The 16261-nt window shown below is 52.6% G+C and overlaps 1 protein-coding gene and 1 long non-coding RNA gene across 3 annotated transcripts in view; one reads left to right on the top strand and one right to left on the bottom strand.

The window, feature by feature from the left end:
• The first annotated feature begins 1024 nt into the window (after positions 1-1024).
• ZNF764 (zinc finger protein 764) lies at positions 1025-5802 on the top strand. Of its 2 annotated transcripts, none has more exons than XM_510930.7 (3): positions 1025-1554; positions 1695-1808; positions 3440-5802. In XM_510930.7, the coding sequence occupies exons 1-3, from the start codon at positions 1359-1361 to the stop codon at positions 4351-4353; spliced, it is 1224 nt and encodes a 407-aa protein (XP_510930.3). In that variant the 5' UTR covers positions 1025-1358; the 3' UTR covers positions 4354-5802. The 2 variants fall into 2 exon arrangements, with proteins under 2 accessions (XP_510930.3, XP_009428929.2); XM_009430654.5 differs by having other exon boundaries at positions 1039-1554; positions 3437-5802.
• LOC101056743 (uncharacterized) overlaps positions 4740-16261 on the bottom strand; it is a 19770-nt gene continuing 8248 nt past the window's right edge. The window contains exon 3 of the long non-coding RNA XR_008540028.2: positions 4740-5748. This is a non-coding gene — a long non-coding RNA (uncharacterized LOC101056743). The remainder of the gene's footprint in view (positions 5749-16261) is intronic.

Genomic DNA, 16261 nt, shown 5'->3' with positions numbered 1-16261 from the left:
TCAACTCGGTGTCTGAGGGGTTTTGTCTGTGGCTTGTCCTGCTACAACAGGACATGTATGAAGTCACGTGGAGCACAGAATAGACCATCAGAAAGTGAGAGAGAGGTCTGGGGGAGAGTTGGTGACATTTACTAGATAAAGACCCTAGGGAAAGCAGATTGGGGCAAGAAAGGGATGAGTTGGATTTGAGCAGAGGAGCCTTGGGCCATCCGTCCAGGGGCAGGATGTGAGGGGAGCTGAGAGCCCGGCTGCAGCTACAGGGAGACTGGCAATTGGGAGGCGTCCTGAGCAGCACATGGGAGAAGCTCCTAGAAGAGAGGACCCTCCGACTTTCTCAACCTTACCCTACTCTCCCCACTGCCTCCGCCATCTAGAAACTTCCAGAATTTCAGGCCCCAACAAGCCTACGATGGAGGAGGTTCTCCTGTATCCACTCCTTTTTCTTTCTTTCTTTCTTTTTTATTTTTGAGACGGAGTTTCGCTCTGTCGCCCAGGCTGGAGTGCGGTGAGGCGATCTCGGCTCACTGCAAACTCCGCCTCGCGCGTTCAAGCGATACTCCTGCCTCAGCCTCCCCAGTAGCTGGGATTACAGGTGCACGCCACCACACCTGGCTGTTTTTTTGTGTGTTTTTAGTGGAGACGGGGTTTCACCATGTTGGTGAGGCTGGTCTCGAACTTCTGACCTCAGTTGTTCCGCTGGCCTCGGCCTCCCAAACTGCTGATTACAAGCGTGAGCCACTGCGCCACGCCCACTCCATTGGTTTTTTACACTCAACATTGGGAAGAGACTGCTGTTGCCCTGTTTCTGAGATAACAACGACAAAACGAGAGAGTGATGAGCTGGAGCCCGATTATAAAACGGTCCACAGACGAAAACTAATGCCTGAGTTCAGTAAGGCCGAGAGGCCAGCTCACTCCCGCGAGGCGCTCTTTTGTTCGTGCAAACCGGGGCGGAGCTCTCTGCTGCACAGCCTCGCCGGGCCGGGGACTAAACATGCGCGGCTAGTTTTCAAGGCCGGCCTCTGTATTAGTCACCGCGGCCATTTTGGATGCGGGTACGGAGAGAACGCGGACTGGAGATACCGGGGGCGTTGTCTTGGGCACGACTGCGTAGGGGCAAAGGTCGAGTACCCGCGCCGCCGCCATTTTTTATGAGGGCATATTCCATTTCTGCTTATACACCCGCTGCCATCGGCACCGTTAGTTTCCATGCCCTCTAGTGCGCCCTCGGGGGCCCTAGTAACCTCCCTCCTTCCCTTGGGCCCGGGCCAGGGAGGCTTTCTCGGGCGCAGGAGGTTCCGCAGGCCCAGGCCAGGCCAGGGAAGGCAGCCGATCCGTCGTCGGGGTTGACAGTCACCATGGCGCCGCCTCTGGCCCCGCTCCCTCCCCGGGACCCAAACGGGGCCGGACCCGAGTGGAGGGAGCCGGGGGCTGTGAGCTTCGCGGACGTGGCCGTGTACTTCTGCCGGGAGGAGTGGGGCTGCTTGCGGCCAGCGCAGAGGGCCCTGTACCGGGACGTGATGCGGGAGACCTACGGCCACCTGAGCGCTCTCGGTGAGAGCCCCACCTGCTCGCCTGAGCCCTGCGCCCCCACAGGCCCTGCCGCGCCTCTGGGAGCTGCGCGTGAAGTTGGGGGCCCCGGGGCCGGGCAGGTGGCCTCCCCGCAGCGTGGGGTTTGCGTTCTTCTTCCCTAGGAATCGGAGGCAACAAGCCAGCTCTCATCTCCTGGGTGGAGGAGGAGGCCGAACTGTGGGGTCCGGCTGCCCAGGATCCGGAGGTGGCGAAATGTCAGACACAAACGGACCCAGGTGGAGTATCGGGTGCTCAGTCCCATGGGGACTTCTCTGTTCCTGTCCCATCCCGGTACCCTCTGCCACCTCCAGCTACCTGCTTAGCAGTTTCCTCTCTGAACTGCCTTCTCAACTGCGACGACGAGGCTGAGCCCCTGCGTGGCTCCCGGATGCAGCCTAGAAAGGAGCTGTGATGGGGGCTCTGGCCCTGCCATACCCGCCTCTGAGTCCTCACCTCTGCGTGGTCACTACACTCTGGGGGCTTTTTTTGGTGTTTTTGTTTTAGAGACAGGGTCTCGCTTTGTTGCCTAGGCTGAGTGCAGTGGCGGCATCATAGCTCACTGTAGCCTGGAACTCCCGGGCTTAAGCAGTCCTTCCACCTGGGCCTCCAGCGTAGCTAAGACTGTACAGGTGCTCGCCACGAAGCCTGGGTAATTTTTTTTTTTAGACAGAGTTTTACTCCGTTGCCCAGGCTGGAGTGCAGTGGTGCCATCTCAGTTCACTGCAACCTCCCACTCCCAGGTTCAAGTAATTCTCCTGTCTCAACTTCCCAAGTAGCTGGGATTACAGGCGCCCGCCACCACGCCTGCTTAATTTTTTTTTTTTTTTTTTTTTTTTGAGACAGAGTCTCGCTCTGTCGCGCAGGCTGGAGTGCAGTGGCGCCATCTCTGCTCAGTGCAAGCTCCGCCTCCCTGGTTCACGCCATTCTCCCGCCTCAGCCTCCCCAGTAGCTGGGACTACAGGCGCCCGCCACCACGCCCGGCTAATTTTGTTTTTGTGTTTTTAGTAGAGATGGGGTTTCACCATGTTAGCCAGGCTGGTCTCGAACTTCTGACTTTGTGATCTGCCCGCCTCGGCCTCCCAAAGTGCTGGGATTACAGGCGTGAGCCACCGCGCCCAGCCAATTTTTTGTATTTTTAGTAGAGACAGGGTTTCACTATGTCGCCCAGGCTGGTCTTTAACTCCTGGGGCTAAGCGATTCGCCTGCTTCGGCCTTCCAAAGTGACCCACTGTGTCTGGCCTAATTGTTTTAAATTGTTATGTAATATATATATTTTATAGAGGGGGTCTTGGCTCTCGGTGTGTTGCCCAGGCTGGTCCTGAAATCCTAGGCTGATCCTCCTTCTCTACCTCCCAAAGCGCTGGGATTACCGCCTTGAGCCCCCACGCCCAGTCTCTTAAACTCTGTTGACTCTACCTCCACCTCAGGACCCACCCCTGCCGTTCACCTGCAGGCTGGTTCCTTTCTCCCCGTCCGCCCCCTTTTTTTTCTTTCATTTCTTGCCTCAGCCTTTGCAGAGTATCCAGCCCCACTGAACTTGGCCATGCCCTCCTGGTTCTGCCTTTCTTGGTGCTGTTCCTGCTGCCTGGAACATCCTCAGGTGTCCCTTCCTCCTTCTGGATCAGGCCCAGATGTTCATGTCATCTCTGCCCTTCCCCCGCCGTGACATTTCCCCAGCCCCGAGGCGGAATGGACTGTTCTCTCCCTCCTGGCTCTGTCTGGCTCTGCAGCCGAGGAACAGGTGTCACTCCTCCATCTCCCAGGAGCAGCCGGGGATCCAGCAGGCCTGTCCCTGTCCACGTGGGCTGTGGGATTCAAGGACCAGGATGAGCCGAGCCTGAACTCTCCCCTCTTTATCTCTCAGCAGATTTCAGAAACAAGAAAAAGGAAAGACAAAGGGAAGGGACGGGAGCCCTGGAGAAGCCCGACCCTGTGGCCGCCGGGTCTCCTGGGCTGAAGTCTCCCCAAGCCCCCTCGGCCGGGCCCCCTTATGGTTGGGAGCAGCTGTCCAAGGCACCGCACCGGGGACGCCCCTCCTTCTGTGCCCACCCCCCTGTCCCCAGAGCAGACCAGCGTCACGGCTGCTACGTGTGCGGGAAGAGCTTCGCCTGGCGCTCCACACTGGTGGAGCACGTCTACAGTCACACTGGCGAGAAGCCCTTCCACTGCACTGACTGCGGCAAGGGCTTCGGCCACGCTTCCTCCCTGAGCAAACACCGGGCCATCCATCGTGGGGAGCGGCCCCACCGCTGTCCGGAGTGTGGCCGGGCCTTCACGCAGCGCTCGGCGCTGACTTCGCACCTGCGCGTCCACACCGGCGAGAAACCCTATGGCTGCGCCGACTGTGGCCGCCGCTTCAGCCAGAGCTCTGCCCTCTACCAGCACCGGCGCGTGCACAGCGGCGAGACCCCCTTCCCCTGCCCGGACTGCGGCCGCGCCTTCGCCTACCCCTCGGACCTGCGGCGCCACGTGCGCACCCACACCGGCGAGAAGCCCTACCCGTGCCCGGACTGCGGGCGCTGCTTCCGCCAGAGCTCGGAGATGGCAGCCCACAGGCGCACCCACAGCGGCGAGAAGCCCTACCCCTGCCCGCAGTGCGGCCGCCGCTTCGGCCAGAAGTCAGCCGTGGCCAAACACCAGTGGGTTCATCGGCCCGGGGCCGGGGGCCACAGGGGCCGGGTCGCCGGGCGTCTGTCTGTGACCCTGACCCCTGGCCACGGAGACCTGGACCCGCCCGTGGGCTTCCAGCTGTACCCGGAGATATTCCAGGAGTGTGGGTGACGGCCTTAAAAGTGACTATCTAGACATTACGGGAGGCCCGAGATGGGCTCAGGGGCCCGAACTTCTGCGGCGGCCTGCAGGGAGGTCCCAGAATCTACGGCAAGAGCTGGCCCTGGGGTGCAGACAGTCTGATCTTGGGCCCTTAGCAGCCTCCTCTGCCAGCACCTTGCTCCCCACTGCCCAGGGCTCTCCAAGGCCCCCTCTACTGAGGCAGGGCTGAGTTGAGAACGCCCAGACCTACATAAGGGGAACCAAAAGCTGTTTCTCAGCCCAGAGGTGCTAAGAGGACTGAGGTAGAGGAGAACCTTGTTTTACCCATTGTCTTTTTAAATTTTTTATCATTATTTTTATTCTTGTGACCCTCCCAGAACACAATACTCATTGTCTTTTTATTTATTATTTATTTATTTATTTATTTATTTCTGAGACAGCTTCCTGCTCTGTCACCCAGGCTGGAGTGCAGTGGTGTGAACAGGGCTAACTGCAGCCTCAACCTGCAGTGCTCAAGGAATCCTCTCCCATCAGCCTTCCAAATATCTGAGACTACAGGCGGGCAGCACTATGGCCAGCTAATTTTTAAATTTTACGTAGAGATGAGGTTCTCACTGTTGTCCAGGCTGGTCTCAAACTCCTTGGCTGAAGCGATCCTGTCGTCTCGGCTTCCGCAAGTGCTGGGATTACAGGCGTGAGCTACCACCATGCCTGGCTTCCATTGTCTTTGTGTGTGTGTGTGTGTGTGTGTGTGATGGGGTTTTGCTCTTGTTGCCCAGGCTGGAGTGCAATAGCGCAATCTCAGCTCACTGCAACCTCTGCCTCCAGAGTTCAAGCAATTCTCCTTCCTCAGCCTCCCAAGTAGCTGGGACTACAGGCACCCACCACCTCCATTGTCTTTTTACTGCCCAAGTTAAAATCCTGTGACTGTGTACTGGATCTGGCCTGCGGTTGTCATATTTATTGATCTGAGTCCAGGCAGTGTTTTTAAGTGATATGAGTTAGTAGTGAAAATTGAAAAGGATATTTTGCAACCAAATACAGGTTTTCTGGTGTCTTTTGAAAAATCCAAAGATTTGGCAACTCGACCTAGGCTCCGACAAAACCACAGTTGTTGGGAGCTGAGCCAGAGCCAGAACTCACAATTCACCGTGGCCCGGCCACCCATCCCCACCACTCCCGTGGGCTCCTGACCAAGCACCACGTGCCATTCATCATGGCTTGCTTTTAGTGTTTTTGGTGTTTATCTTAAAGTACAGCGAAGAAGAAAGGGAAGTATTTCTTAGACCCACGTCTCTGTCCAAACAGGCCTTTCCATCTGGCATTTCCCGCTCATTTATATGACTTGCTGAGTTCCTATGGTCATTTGAGTTTGCAAACAGTGGTCTGTAGCACTCAGGTTTTCTGGAGTTGGAGAGAAAGGGTGGCAAGAGAGAAGTAAAAGTTGGTTTTATTTTAGATCTTTGCTTGTATTGCATTTTATGGTTTACAAAGTACTGTCTCTTCCATTGAATCATTTCACCTTCATAAGTGCTGAGAGAAACCCCTTGGTTGAAGAGGACAGCCTGGTCAGGAAGAGGCAGTCAGGACTGCCTTTCATCCCAAACCAAGGGGTGTGTCTGCCATCAGCCAACAGGCAGTTCCTGTTTTTGAATGGGAAGGTTTTGAGAGCTCCCTCCAGTCTTCTTTGGGCCTCCCTGAGATAGCCACATGCCTCAGGACTTCTTAGCCCTCCTAGACCCTGCCAGGAGGGCCTTATCACAGTTTTGAACTAGAAGAGATCTTCACTTTCCTAGGCTTTTACAGTTGGAGACACTGAGGCCAAGGAGGGCTAAGCAGCCTGTCCAGGGTCACACAGAGACCTCAGGGTTCTTAGCTGACTGCTGACTTTACCCATCACTCCTGAGGCCTTCACTGGTGTCTCAGCCAGGGTTTTGCAGGCATCTGCCCCTCCCTGTGATAACACCCAGCCCTGACCTGGATGGGGTCAGACTAGCCCAGCATCAGTGAAGCCCACGTACCAGATGAGTTCTGACAAAGTGGCCATGTGACAGATCAGGTCAACTCAGAATCCAGGCAACGAGGAGAGTCCCAAGGCACACAGACCTTGCATTTTTCCTCTGTACCATCATGGGCAGAGCGGGGTAGGCCAGGAACACCTGGTGTTAGATTTGTAGCCAGGGGCGACTACCCATCTGTATCCCCAAGCTCTGCACAGAATCCCCACCCCCATTATCCATCTACCACTAATTCCTTTGTGGGCAGAGTCTAGCCATGGGCAGCCCCTGCCCTGCTCCTGGTTAGGACAACATCTCCCTGAGGAGCAAGGGCCTGTGACCTCTGCTGGCCTATGCAGAGTCACCCAGCTCAGCCCTGTGTCTGGCCTACCCAGGAAGGAAGAAACCAGATTAATCAACCTGGAAGGAGGTAGAAGTTTTGGAGAAAAGACACTGTTCCGGTGTCAAGTGAAGTAATGAACTGACTTTATTCCAACCTCATCTCCAATCCGACCCCACCAAGGTCTCTCTCTCCTTCAGCTTTTCTGGGGCGGGTTGACTCGTGCGCCACCTTATCACAGGGGCATATTGGGGTCAGAAGAGGAACCTTGGCAGTAGAAGATACCTTTGTACCAGTTTTTTTTTTTTTTTAATTTTTTGTTTTTGAGATGGTGTCTCTCTCTGATGCCCAGGCTGGAGTGCAGTGGCATGATCTTGGCTCACTGCAACCTCTGCCTCCTGGGTTCAAGTGATTCTCCTGTCTCGGCCTCCCGAGTAGCTGGGATTACAGGTGTGCGCCACCACACCTGACCAGTTTTTGTATTTTTAATAGAGATGAGGTTTCACCATGTTGGCCAGGCTGGTCTTGAACTCCTGACCCCAAGTGATCTGCCTGCCTTGACCTCCCAAAGTGCTGGGATTACAGGCATGAGCCACTGCACCTGGCTATTTTTTGTATTTTTAGTAGAGATGGGGTTTCACCATGTTGGTCAGGCTGGTCTCCATTTCCTGACCTCACATGATCTGCCCGCCTCAGCCTTCCAAAGTGCTGGCATTACAGGCGTAAGCCACTGCACCCGGCTTTTGTACCAGGTTTTAATTCCCAGTGTACAACCTAGTTCCCTCCCCTAACCCTCAGCACAGCCTCCGGGAGGCCCAGCTTGCAACACCAGTTCTCAGCCCAGACTGACAGCCAGATCTTGGCCCTCAGCTTGCCACTTAAAGGTGCTATGATTATTATCTAGAGATCTCTGAGTGCTTTGAAGTTTGTAAAGCTTATTTAGGGCCTAGAAACCAGACCTGACTCCTCTGCTTCCTGCCCTCATGACCCAACTTTCCAGCATCTCATCAATTTTTTTTAGTGTCATGAAACCCTTCAGCCTCAGCCCCACCCCATTCTCAGCTCCTCATTTCTTTTTTCTTTTTTGTTTCTTTTTTTTTTTTTGAGACAGAGTTTCACTCTTGTTGCCCAGGCTGGAGTGCAATGGCACAATCTCGGCTCACTGCATCCTCCGCCTCCCGGGTTCAAGCAATTCTCCTGCCTCAGCCTCCCGAGTAACTGGGATTACAGGCATGCGCCACCACGCCTGGCTATTTTTTGTATTTTTAGTAGAGATGGGGTTTCACCATGTTGGTCAGGCTGGTCTCCATTTCCTGAACTCAGGTGATCCGCCCTGAGCCTCAGCCTTCCAAAGTGCTGGGATTACAGGCATGAGCCACTGTGCCCAGCCAGCTCGTTTCTTGGCACAGATATTTCCACCAGAGGTAGGGCCTCCTTTTCTCTCTGCTACCACAGGTCTTTGAGGGTCAGCCCCAGAAGCAATTGAAGTCAGGAAGGGGCTTTCCCAGGCTTCACTGTGCATTGAGGATATGCTTGTCTGCATCAACAGAATAAGCCACATCCAAGTGGCCAGCCAGAGTGAGAAGTAAAGGCCATGGCCGCATGCCCATCCCTCGTCTGTCCAGGCCATTTAAGGGTGGGAGACCGGGTGCAGTGGCTCACGCCTGTAATCCCAGCACTTTGGGAGGCCGAGGTGGGCAGATCACCTGAGGTCAGTAGTTCAAGACCAGCCTAGCCAACATGGTGAAATCCCGTCTCTATTGAAAACACAAAAGTTAGCTGGGTGTGGTGGCGGGTGCCTATAATCCCAGCTACTCAGGAGGCTGAGGCATGAGAATTGCTTGAACCAGGGAGGTGGAGGTTACAGTGAGCCAAGATTGCGCCATTGCACTGTAGCCTGGGTGACCAGAGTGAAACTCCATCTCGGGCCAGGCGCGGTGGCTCACACCTGTAATCCCAGCACGTTGGCAGGCTGAGGCGGGCAGATCATGAGGTCAGGAGATTGAGACCATCCTGGCTAACATGGTGAAACCCTGTCTCTACTAAAAATACAAAAAAATTAGCCGGGCAAGGTGGTGGGCGCCTGTAGTCCCAGCTACTCAGGAGGCTGAGGCAGGAGAATGGCGTGAACCCAGGAGGCGGAGGTTGCAGTGAGCTGAGATTGCATCACTGCACACTCCAGCCTGGATGACAAAGCGAGACTCTGTCTCAAAAAAAAAAAAAAAAAAAAAAAGAGTGAAACTCCGTCTCAAAAAATAACAATAATAAAATAAGACTAGGTGTTGATCTGAGCTCCAAGACCCCTAAAACTCCTTGGAATGTTTGTGTATGTGTGTGTCTCTAGGAATAGGCATGTAGGCATGCAAAGATGTATATGACCCAAAGAAGTTAATACTAGGCTAGTATTTTCAAATAAGGCCTCCCTGATGCAGAATCACGAGGTTATCTTTTATTATTATTATCATTATTATTATTTTGAGACGGTCTGTCTGTGTCACCCAGGTTAGAATGCAGTGGTGTGATCTTAGCTCACTGCAGCCTTGAATTCCTGGGCTCAAGCCATCCTCCCGCCTCAGTCCTGCATAGCTGGGACTACAAGTGTGCACCATTATACCTGGCTAATTTAAAAAAAAATTTTTTTTAGAGAAAAGTTCTCACTCTGTCACCCAGGCTGGTCTTTCTTTTGTTGTTATGGGTTTTTATTTTTGGAACCTGTCTCAGGAGCCCAGGCTGGTCTCAAACTCCTGACCTTGAGTGATCCTCCCATCTCAGCCTCCCAAAGTGCTGGGATTACAGGTGTGAACCACTGTGCCTGGCTGAGTGTCTTTTAAAAATGTAGGTTGCCAGGCGCAGTGGCTCACGCCTATAATCCCAGCACTTTGGGAGCCCAATGGGAGCAGATCACTTGAGCCCCAGAAGTTTAAGACCAGTCTGGGCAACATGGCGAAAACCCATCTCTACAACAATTAGCTAGGCGCGGTGGCTTACACATGTAATCTCAGCACTTTGGGAGGCCGAGGTGGGTGGATCACGAGGTCAAGAGATCAAGACCAGCCTGGCCAACATGGTGAAACCCCACTTCTACTAAAAACACAAAAATTAGCTGGGTGTGATTGCAGGCACCTGTAGTCTCAGCTACTCAGGAGGCTGAGGCAGGAGAATCACTTGAACCCAGGAGGCGGAGGTTGCAGTGAGCCGAGATCACGCCACTGCACTCCAGCCTGGTCGACAGAGTGAGACTCCATCTCAAAAAAAAAAAAAGAGAGATAAAGGCATGTCAGGCCAGGCAGTGACGCATGCCTGTAATCTCAGCACTTTGCTGAGTGACAGAAGAAGACTGACTCTGTCTCCAGAAAAAAACAGGCACGTTCAGAGAACAAAGATTCCATCCATTTAGCTGGAGCTAAGTGGGATCGTTTGCCTGTAGGGAAAGATGGGGGTTTGACTTTGAGAAGGTTGGTTTGGCATGGGCCTGGAAGGCCATGGGGGTACTGGCTATGAACACTTTTTTGAGACAGGGTCTCACTCTGTCGCCCAGGCTGGAGTGTAGTGGCGTGATCTGGGCCCACTGCAGCCTCAACCTCCTGGACTCAAGTGATCCTCCCACCTCAGCCTCCCAAGTACCTGGGACCACACGCACTTGCCACCACGCCCAGCTAATAGAGCCCATGCCTCTATCTTAATGAGCCTTTGTTCTAGCTACTCTGTTCTATATAGGCTACACTTGCAAATCAAATTCCTCTGTCAATGACCTTCAATGCTATCTCTAAGAAATTCCTCCAGGAGCCTGTCTGTCCCATGCTAGAAGCCTCAGAACTGTGCCTCTGTGTTTTTATCCTGGACACAATCTGCCTAGAAGGTCTTCCCCAAACTTGTGTCAGCTGAATTCATACCTGGTATCTCTCTCCCCCAGCTTAGTGTAAACTTAGTGCAGGGACTTTATCTTGCCTCACCAATGTCTTCGCCACCCAAGAATAATGCTTGGCACACAAGAGGGGGCCAATACATTTTTATGAAATGAATGTAGACTTAGGATATGTGTCTATTTTTTGATATGTTTCCTGAGTGGTCAGTGTTCTTCCCCAGGATTCCCTGACTCCAAACCAGCCCTCTGTTAGGGACAAACTGCCCAAGAAACCTTCTTGGTGCTGTCCACCCATCCCCCAAGCCTCTTTACATTTCTAAGCCCTTACCTAGGCACCACGGTGAAGCCAGCAGACTTTGCTTATCAGACCTTGCTGCAATAAGCAAACCCCAATTACAAACCACCCACACTGCACAGGGGGAGGTCGTGGGAAACATAAACAAACTTTACCTACACCCTCCTGTAATAAACGTCACAAGGTAATATGTAGCAAAATTAACCAGCAAACAACCCCAGGATGCGGCCATACGAAAGAACTCCATCAAACTCCCCTCCCCAATATAAACCCCTCATTCTGTAAGCTTGGGGCTACTTCCTCTCTGACTTTTAAGGGAGCAGCCAGCAGGTTAATAAAAAGTTGCCTGCCTAACTTTGGGTCTATTTTTCCTTTCTCTTGGCTGACCTTACATTCTGGTGCCAAAACCCGGGAAGGGGATAGCCTCTGGCCAGGACTCACTCACTCACTCTCTCTGTCTGTCTCCCTCCCTACTCCCTACCCTATCACCCCTCTTCCAGCCAATCTCCCCTTCCCTGAACCTGCCAAAGACCCAGAGAATCTCCTAGACTCTCCCATTGCTGACGACTTCATCCACCACCTCCACCAGGGTGAGTAAAAAGAGACTGTTGCCGTTCCTCAGAACCCTTGACCATCCATCTCTCCATTTCCGAAAGACCCAGCGCTGGGCCAAGGGCTTCCTCCGGCCTGTGGGCCTCTGGTTCCTCCTCAGGGATGCCTGACACGGCAGTTACCTCCTCTATTCCGGACAAGTTCCGCAAGAAAAGGGACGCCCTCTCCCACCGTCCTTGTCAGCAGCAGTCTCTTCTTCCTCTACCCCCACCTCCTCCATTCCGCAATCTCAATGCTCTCGGGCTCCATTCAGAGGTCCGTTCTTTTTTTTTTTTTTTGAGACGGAGTCTCGCTCTGTCACCCATGCTGGAGTGCAGTGGCGCGATCTCGGCTCACTGCAAGCTCTGCCTCCTGGGTTCACGCCATTCTCCTGCCTCAGCCTCCCGAGTAGCTGGGACTACAGGCGCCCGCCACCACGCTCGGCTAATTTTTTGTATTTTTAGTAGAGACGGGGTTTTACTGTGTTAGCCAGGATGGTCTCGATCTCCTGACCTCATGATCCGCCCGCCTCGGCCTCCCAAAGTGCTGAGATTACAGGCGTGAGCCACCGCGCCCGGCCCAGAGGTCTGTTCTAAGAGGCTTATCTTTTACTGCAATACCACATGGCCTCAATACCAACTGGACAGTGGCTCCCAATGGCCCAAAAATAGCACTTTACAACTTTTGCCATCACAGTGGGAAATGGTCTGAGATTCCTTATGTTCAGGTTTTCTTTAAGGGAGGAGACCACCCCTCATATTGTTTTATGCCCAATTTCTGCCTCCAAAGAAAGAAGAAGTAAAAGGCAGAAATGAAATCCACAAGCAGACAGCCCAGCGCCACACACTGGGCCCGGTAGTTAAAGATCGACCCCTGACCTAATCGGTTATCTTATCTATAGATTACAGACATTGTATAGAAAAGCACTGAGAAAATCCCTGTCCTGGGCCGGGCGCGGTGGCTCACGCCTGTAATCCCAGCACTTTGGGAGGCCGAGGCGGGTGGATCACGAGGGCAGGAGATTGAGACCATCCTGGCTAACACGGTGAAACCCCGTCTCTACTAAATGTACAAAAAATTAGCCGGGCGTGATGGTGGGCGCCTGTAGTCCCAGCTACTTGGGAGGCTGAGGCAGGAGAATGGTGTGAGCCTGGGAGACGGAGCTTGCAGTGAGTAGAGATCGCGCCACTGCACTCCAGCCTGGGTGACACAGCGAGACTCTGTCTCAAAAAAAAAGAAAATCCCTGTCCTGTTCTGTTCCGATCTAATTACCAGTGCAGGCAGCCCCCAGTCATGTACCCCGTGCTTGCTCAATAGATCACAGCCCTCTCACGTGGACCCCCTTAGAGTTGTGAGCCCTTAAAAGGGATAGGAATTGCTCACTCGGGGAGCTTGGTTGTTGGAGACATGAGTCTTGCTGAAGCACCTGGCCGAATAAAGCCCTTCCTTCTTTAACTCGGTGTCTGAAGGGTTTTGTCTGCAGGTTGTCCTGCTACATCTTCACTCTCTGTAACTGCCATTCCCTCTGTCAGTCTTGTTCTACTTTCCAAATCCTCCTCGTCCGCTCCAAATCTGACTCGCCTCCTATCCCCCTCCCCACAGCCCCAGCTTAGGACGATTCCTCTTCCTTTGACTCTGCCAATGTTCCCCCTCCCCGACAGCATCACGATCCTCCACAGGAGCATCCTAATCCTCCACTGTATGTCCCCGTTCCAGCTCTACCCTTCTCCCCGTCTCTCAAACCACCCCACTTCTGACTCTGGTTCCTCTCCGTCTCCACCCCTCACCCGCTCTTGGGCCCAACATGTTCAGCAACCATCTCCCTTAGTTCCCCTTCAGGAAGTAGCAGGAGCTGAAAGTATTGTTAGAGTTTATGTTCCCTTCTCCCTCACTGATCTCTCTGTAATTAACAAAAGACTTGGTTCATTTCCAGAAGACCCTACCTCTTATATTAGGAAGTTTCAGTACCTTACCCAGTCTTATGAACTAACCTAGCATAACCCCTACATCATCCTCTCTTCTACCCTCACCCCAGAAGACCAAGACCATAACTGGACCCTAGATCAGGCACATGCTGATACCATTCATCACCAGGCTCCTGCCCAGCCTACTGGTGCAAAGGCAGTCCCCAACCAGGACCACCCTAGGATTATCAAGACGGGGCCTCTGGACGCCACCATCGAGACCACATGATTGTATGTCTCTTTGCAGGACTCCAAAAATTTGCCTATAAAGCGGTAAACTATAAAAAACTTTCAGAAATCACCCAAGGTTCCTAACGAAAACCCAGCCCTTTTTCTCTCTGATTTAACTGAAGCCATGAGAAAATATACCAACCCAGACCCAGCCAGCCCAAAAAGAACCACTATTTTAAACCTTCAGTTTGTCTCCCAATATTTTAAACCTTCAGTTCATCTCCCAATCCACTCCCAATATTTGATGCAAGTTTCAGAAGCTTGACAATGGCCCTCAAACCCCACAGTGAGACCTTCTTAATTTAGCCTTCAAAATCTTTAACAATCATAATGAGGAAAATAAGAGGCAAAAACAGGCAAAGTTTCAAATGCTTGCCTCTGCCATTAGAGGCCCTGCAGGCCCACGGGACCGCAGCTCCACACGGAAGCCTCCTAACAATTCACTTCCACCTGGCACCTGTTCCAAGTGTGGCAATAAAGGCCACTGGTCCAGACAATGCCCAAACCCAGGAAAGCCCACCAGGCCATGCCCCCTCTGTAGAGGACCCCACTGGAAGTCAGACTGTGAGTGGCCCCAGCAAGGACTGCCCCCATCCCCTCCTGAGCCAGCCAAAACCTCCTACTCGGATTTCATCGGCCTTGCCACTGAAGACTTCACGGTGCCCTGGAATGAACGCCCCCAGCAACTACCATCTCTTCATTCAAGCCAAAAGTAACCCTAATGGTGGCAAATGGGCCAGTATATATATTTTTAAAATTAATACCGGGACAAACTACTCTGCTTTACCTAATTTTTCAGGACCCACCCAGTCCTCCCAGGTCTCTGTTGTAGGAATTGACGGACAAGTCACCAAACCCCGAGCCACCCCTCCACTCTTCTGCTCCCTGCACAGTTTTTCCTTCACTCACTCTTCCTTAGTCCTGCCCTCATGTCCACCTCCGCTCCTGGGCAGAGATACCCTTTTCAAACTCCACACTATTCTCCACCTCCATGGTAACCTACTTAGAAATTCAACTTCCCCTGGGGCCTGGACTGTGACCCCAGCCTGAGTAGCATTAATAATCTACCCCCCGCGCTCTTCCAAATGAGAAATCCTTTCCTTCCCAGGGTTAGCAGGCTTCTTTAGAATATGGATTCTCAACTTTACCCTCCTAGCTTGCCCCCTCTATAAAGCGGCCAAACACCCTCTCGATGAACCCCTAAAACCCTCACATAACATAATCCCCAGCTTCTACAAACTCAAAACTGCTCGTCACTGCGCCAACTCTGTCCTTACCTATTATCTCCCAACCTTTCACTCTCTATACTTCCAAAGACTGAGGAATAACCCTCGATGTCTTAGGACAACAGGAAAAAAAATCCTCCTTCTTTTGCCCCTGTAACTTACCTCTCTAAACAACTAGATGACAGAGTCAAAGGGTGGCCAACCTGCCTTAAAGCACTAGCAGTGGTGGCCATTTTAGCTCTAAAAAGCAGGAAACTAACTTTCAGCCAGAATACCACCGTCCGCAGTCCTCATAATCTACAAGATCTCCTCTCCTCCTGAGCATTAGGCTCCCTTTCTCCTTCATGGATTCAATTACTCCATGCCTTTTTTTTTTTTTTTTTGAGATGGAGTTTCGCTCTTGCCTCAGTGTCTTGCATAGCTGGGATTACAGGCGTGTGCCACCACGCCTGGCTAATTTTTGTATTTTTAGTAGAGAGGGGGTTTCACCATGTTGGCCAGGCTGGTCCCGAACTCTTGACCTCAGGTGATCCACCCGCCTCAGCCTCCCAAAGTGCTAGGATTACAGGCGTCAACCACCGCGCCCGGCTTACTCCACGCCTTCTTTATCAAAAATCCCAAATTCAGTCTTTTCAAAAGTGCTCCCCTCAACCCAGCATCCTTACTCCCTGTATCTTCTTCCCCTTCTACTCATTCTTATACTAACATCCTAGATCACCTGCAGCCACACTTTCTAAACATTTCCTCCCAGCCTCTCACCAACCCCAATGACCAGCTATTTATAGATAGCTCCTCTTCCGTACCCACTGGCTCCCCCAAAATTGCTGGGTATGCAGTTGTTTCCCTTGGCCGAGTAATTGAAGCTAAACCCCTACCTCCAGGAACCTCCTCTATCCCTCCTCTCCACAATATACAATGCAATCCCTGCCTCAGCCTGTAACTGGACTTCCACCCAAGTAACCTACCATCCCGAAATCCTCATTAACAGCCCCCTCGAACTCGACATGCAGGCATTAACAGAAATCTCCCCTCAGTTAGCTAATGAGTTGGGTCCAGCTGTTACAACCTTACATCCCTATTTACGCAACCTATCCCCCTACCACAGCTGTGATAAACCCGTATTAGGAGCCATAACAACCCACAAAATCTTATCCTATCCAGCACTGCTGTGCATCCAATGACATCTACCCTCTGGCATTCCCCTCAGCCACCTGAATTCCAAACTGCAACTTTACCCTACAACTCAAACCTCCCACCGAACATACTACTCTCAAAGCCGCCAACAAAAAAGACAGGCTTTATTTCTCTAGCCTCCACCTCCTTAACAAAATTAAGGGTACTGTAATGGCCAACACCTCCCCTGTTTATCCGTCTTCCCTTGACTCCCCTCTCCATGCACCATCCTTAC

The sequence above is a fragment of the Pan troglodytes genome, chromosome 18 (assembly GCF_028858775.2).
Source record: "Pan troglodytes isolate AG18354 chromosome 18, NHGRI_mPanTro3-v2.0_pri, whole genome shotgun sequence".
NCBI lineage: Eukaryota > Metazoa > Chordata > Mammalia > Primates > Hominidae > Pan > Pan troglodytes.
Note: the sequence above shows the minus strand (reverse complement) of the source record. Positions and strands in the feature narration are given on the sequence as shown.

Coding starts and splice junctions, on each gene's coding strand:
- ZNF764 (XM_009430654.5), top strand. CDS start 1,359: ATGGCGCCGCCTCTGGCCCCGCTCCCTCCCCGGGACCCAAACGGGGCC. Junction 1,555..1,694: donor CGGCCACCTGAGCGCTCTCG/GTGAGAGCCCCA, acceptor CTTCTTCCCTAG/GAATCGGAGGCAACAAGCCA. Junction 1,809..3,436: donor TCAGACACAAACGGACCCAG/GTGGAGTATCGG, acceptor TTTATCTCTCAG/CAGATTTCAGAAACAAGAAA.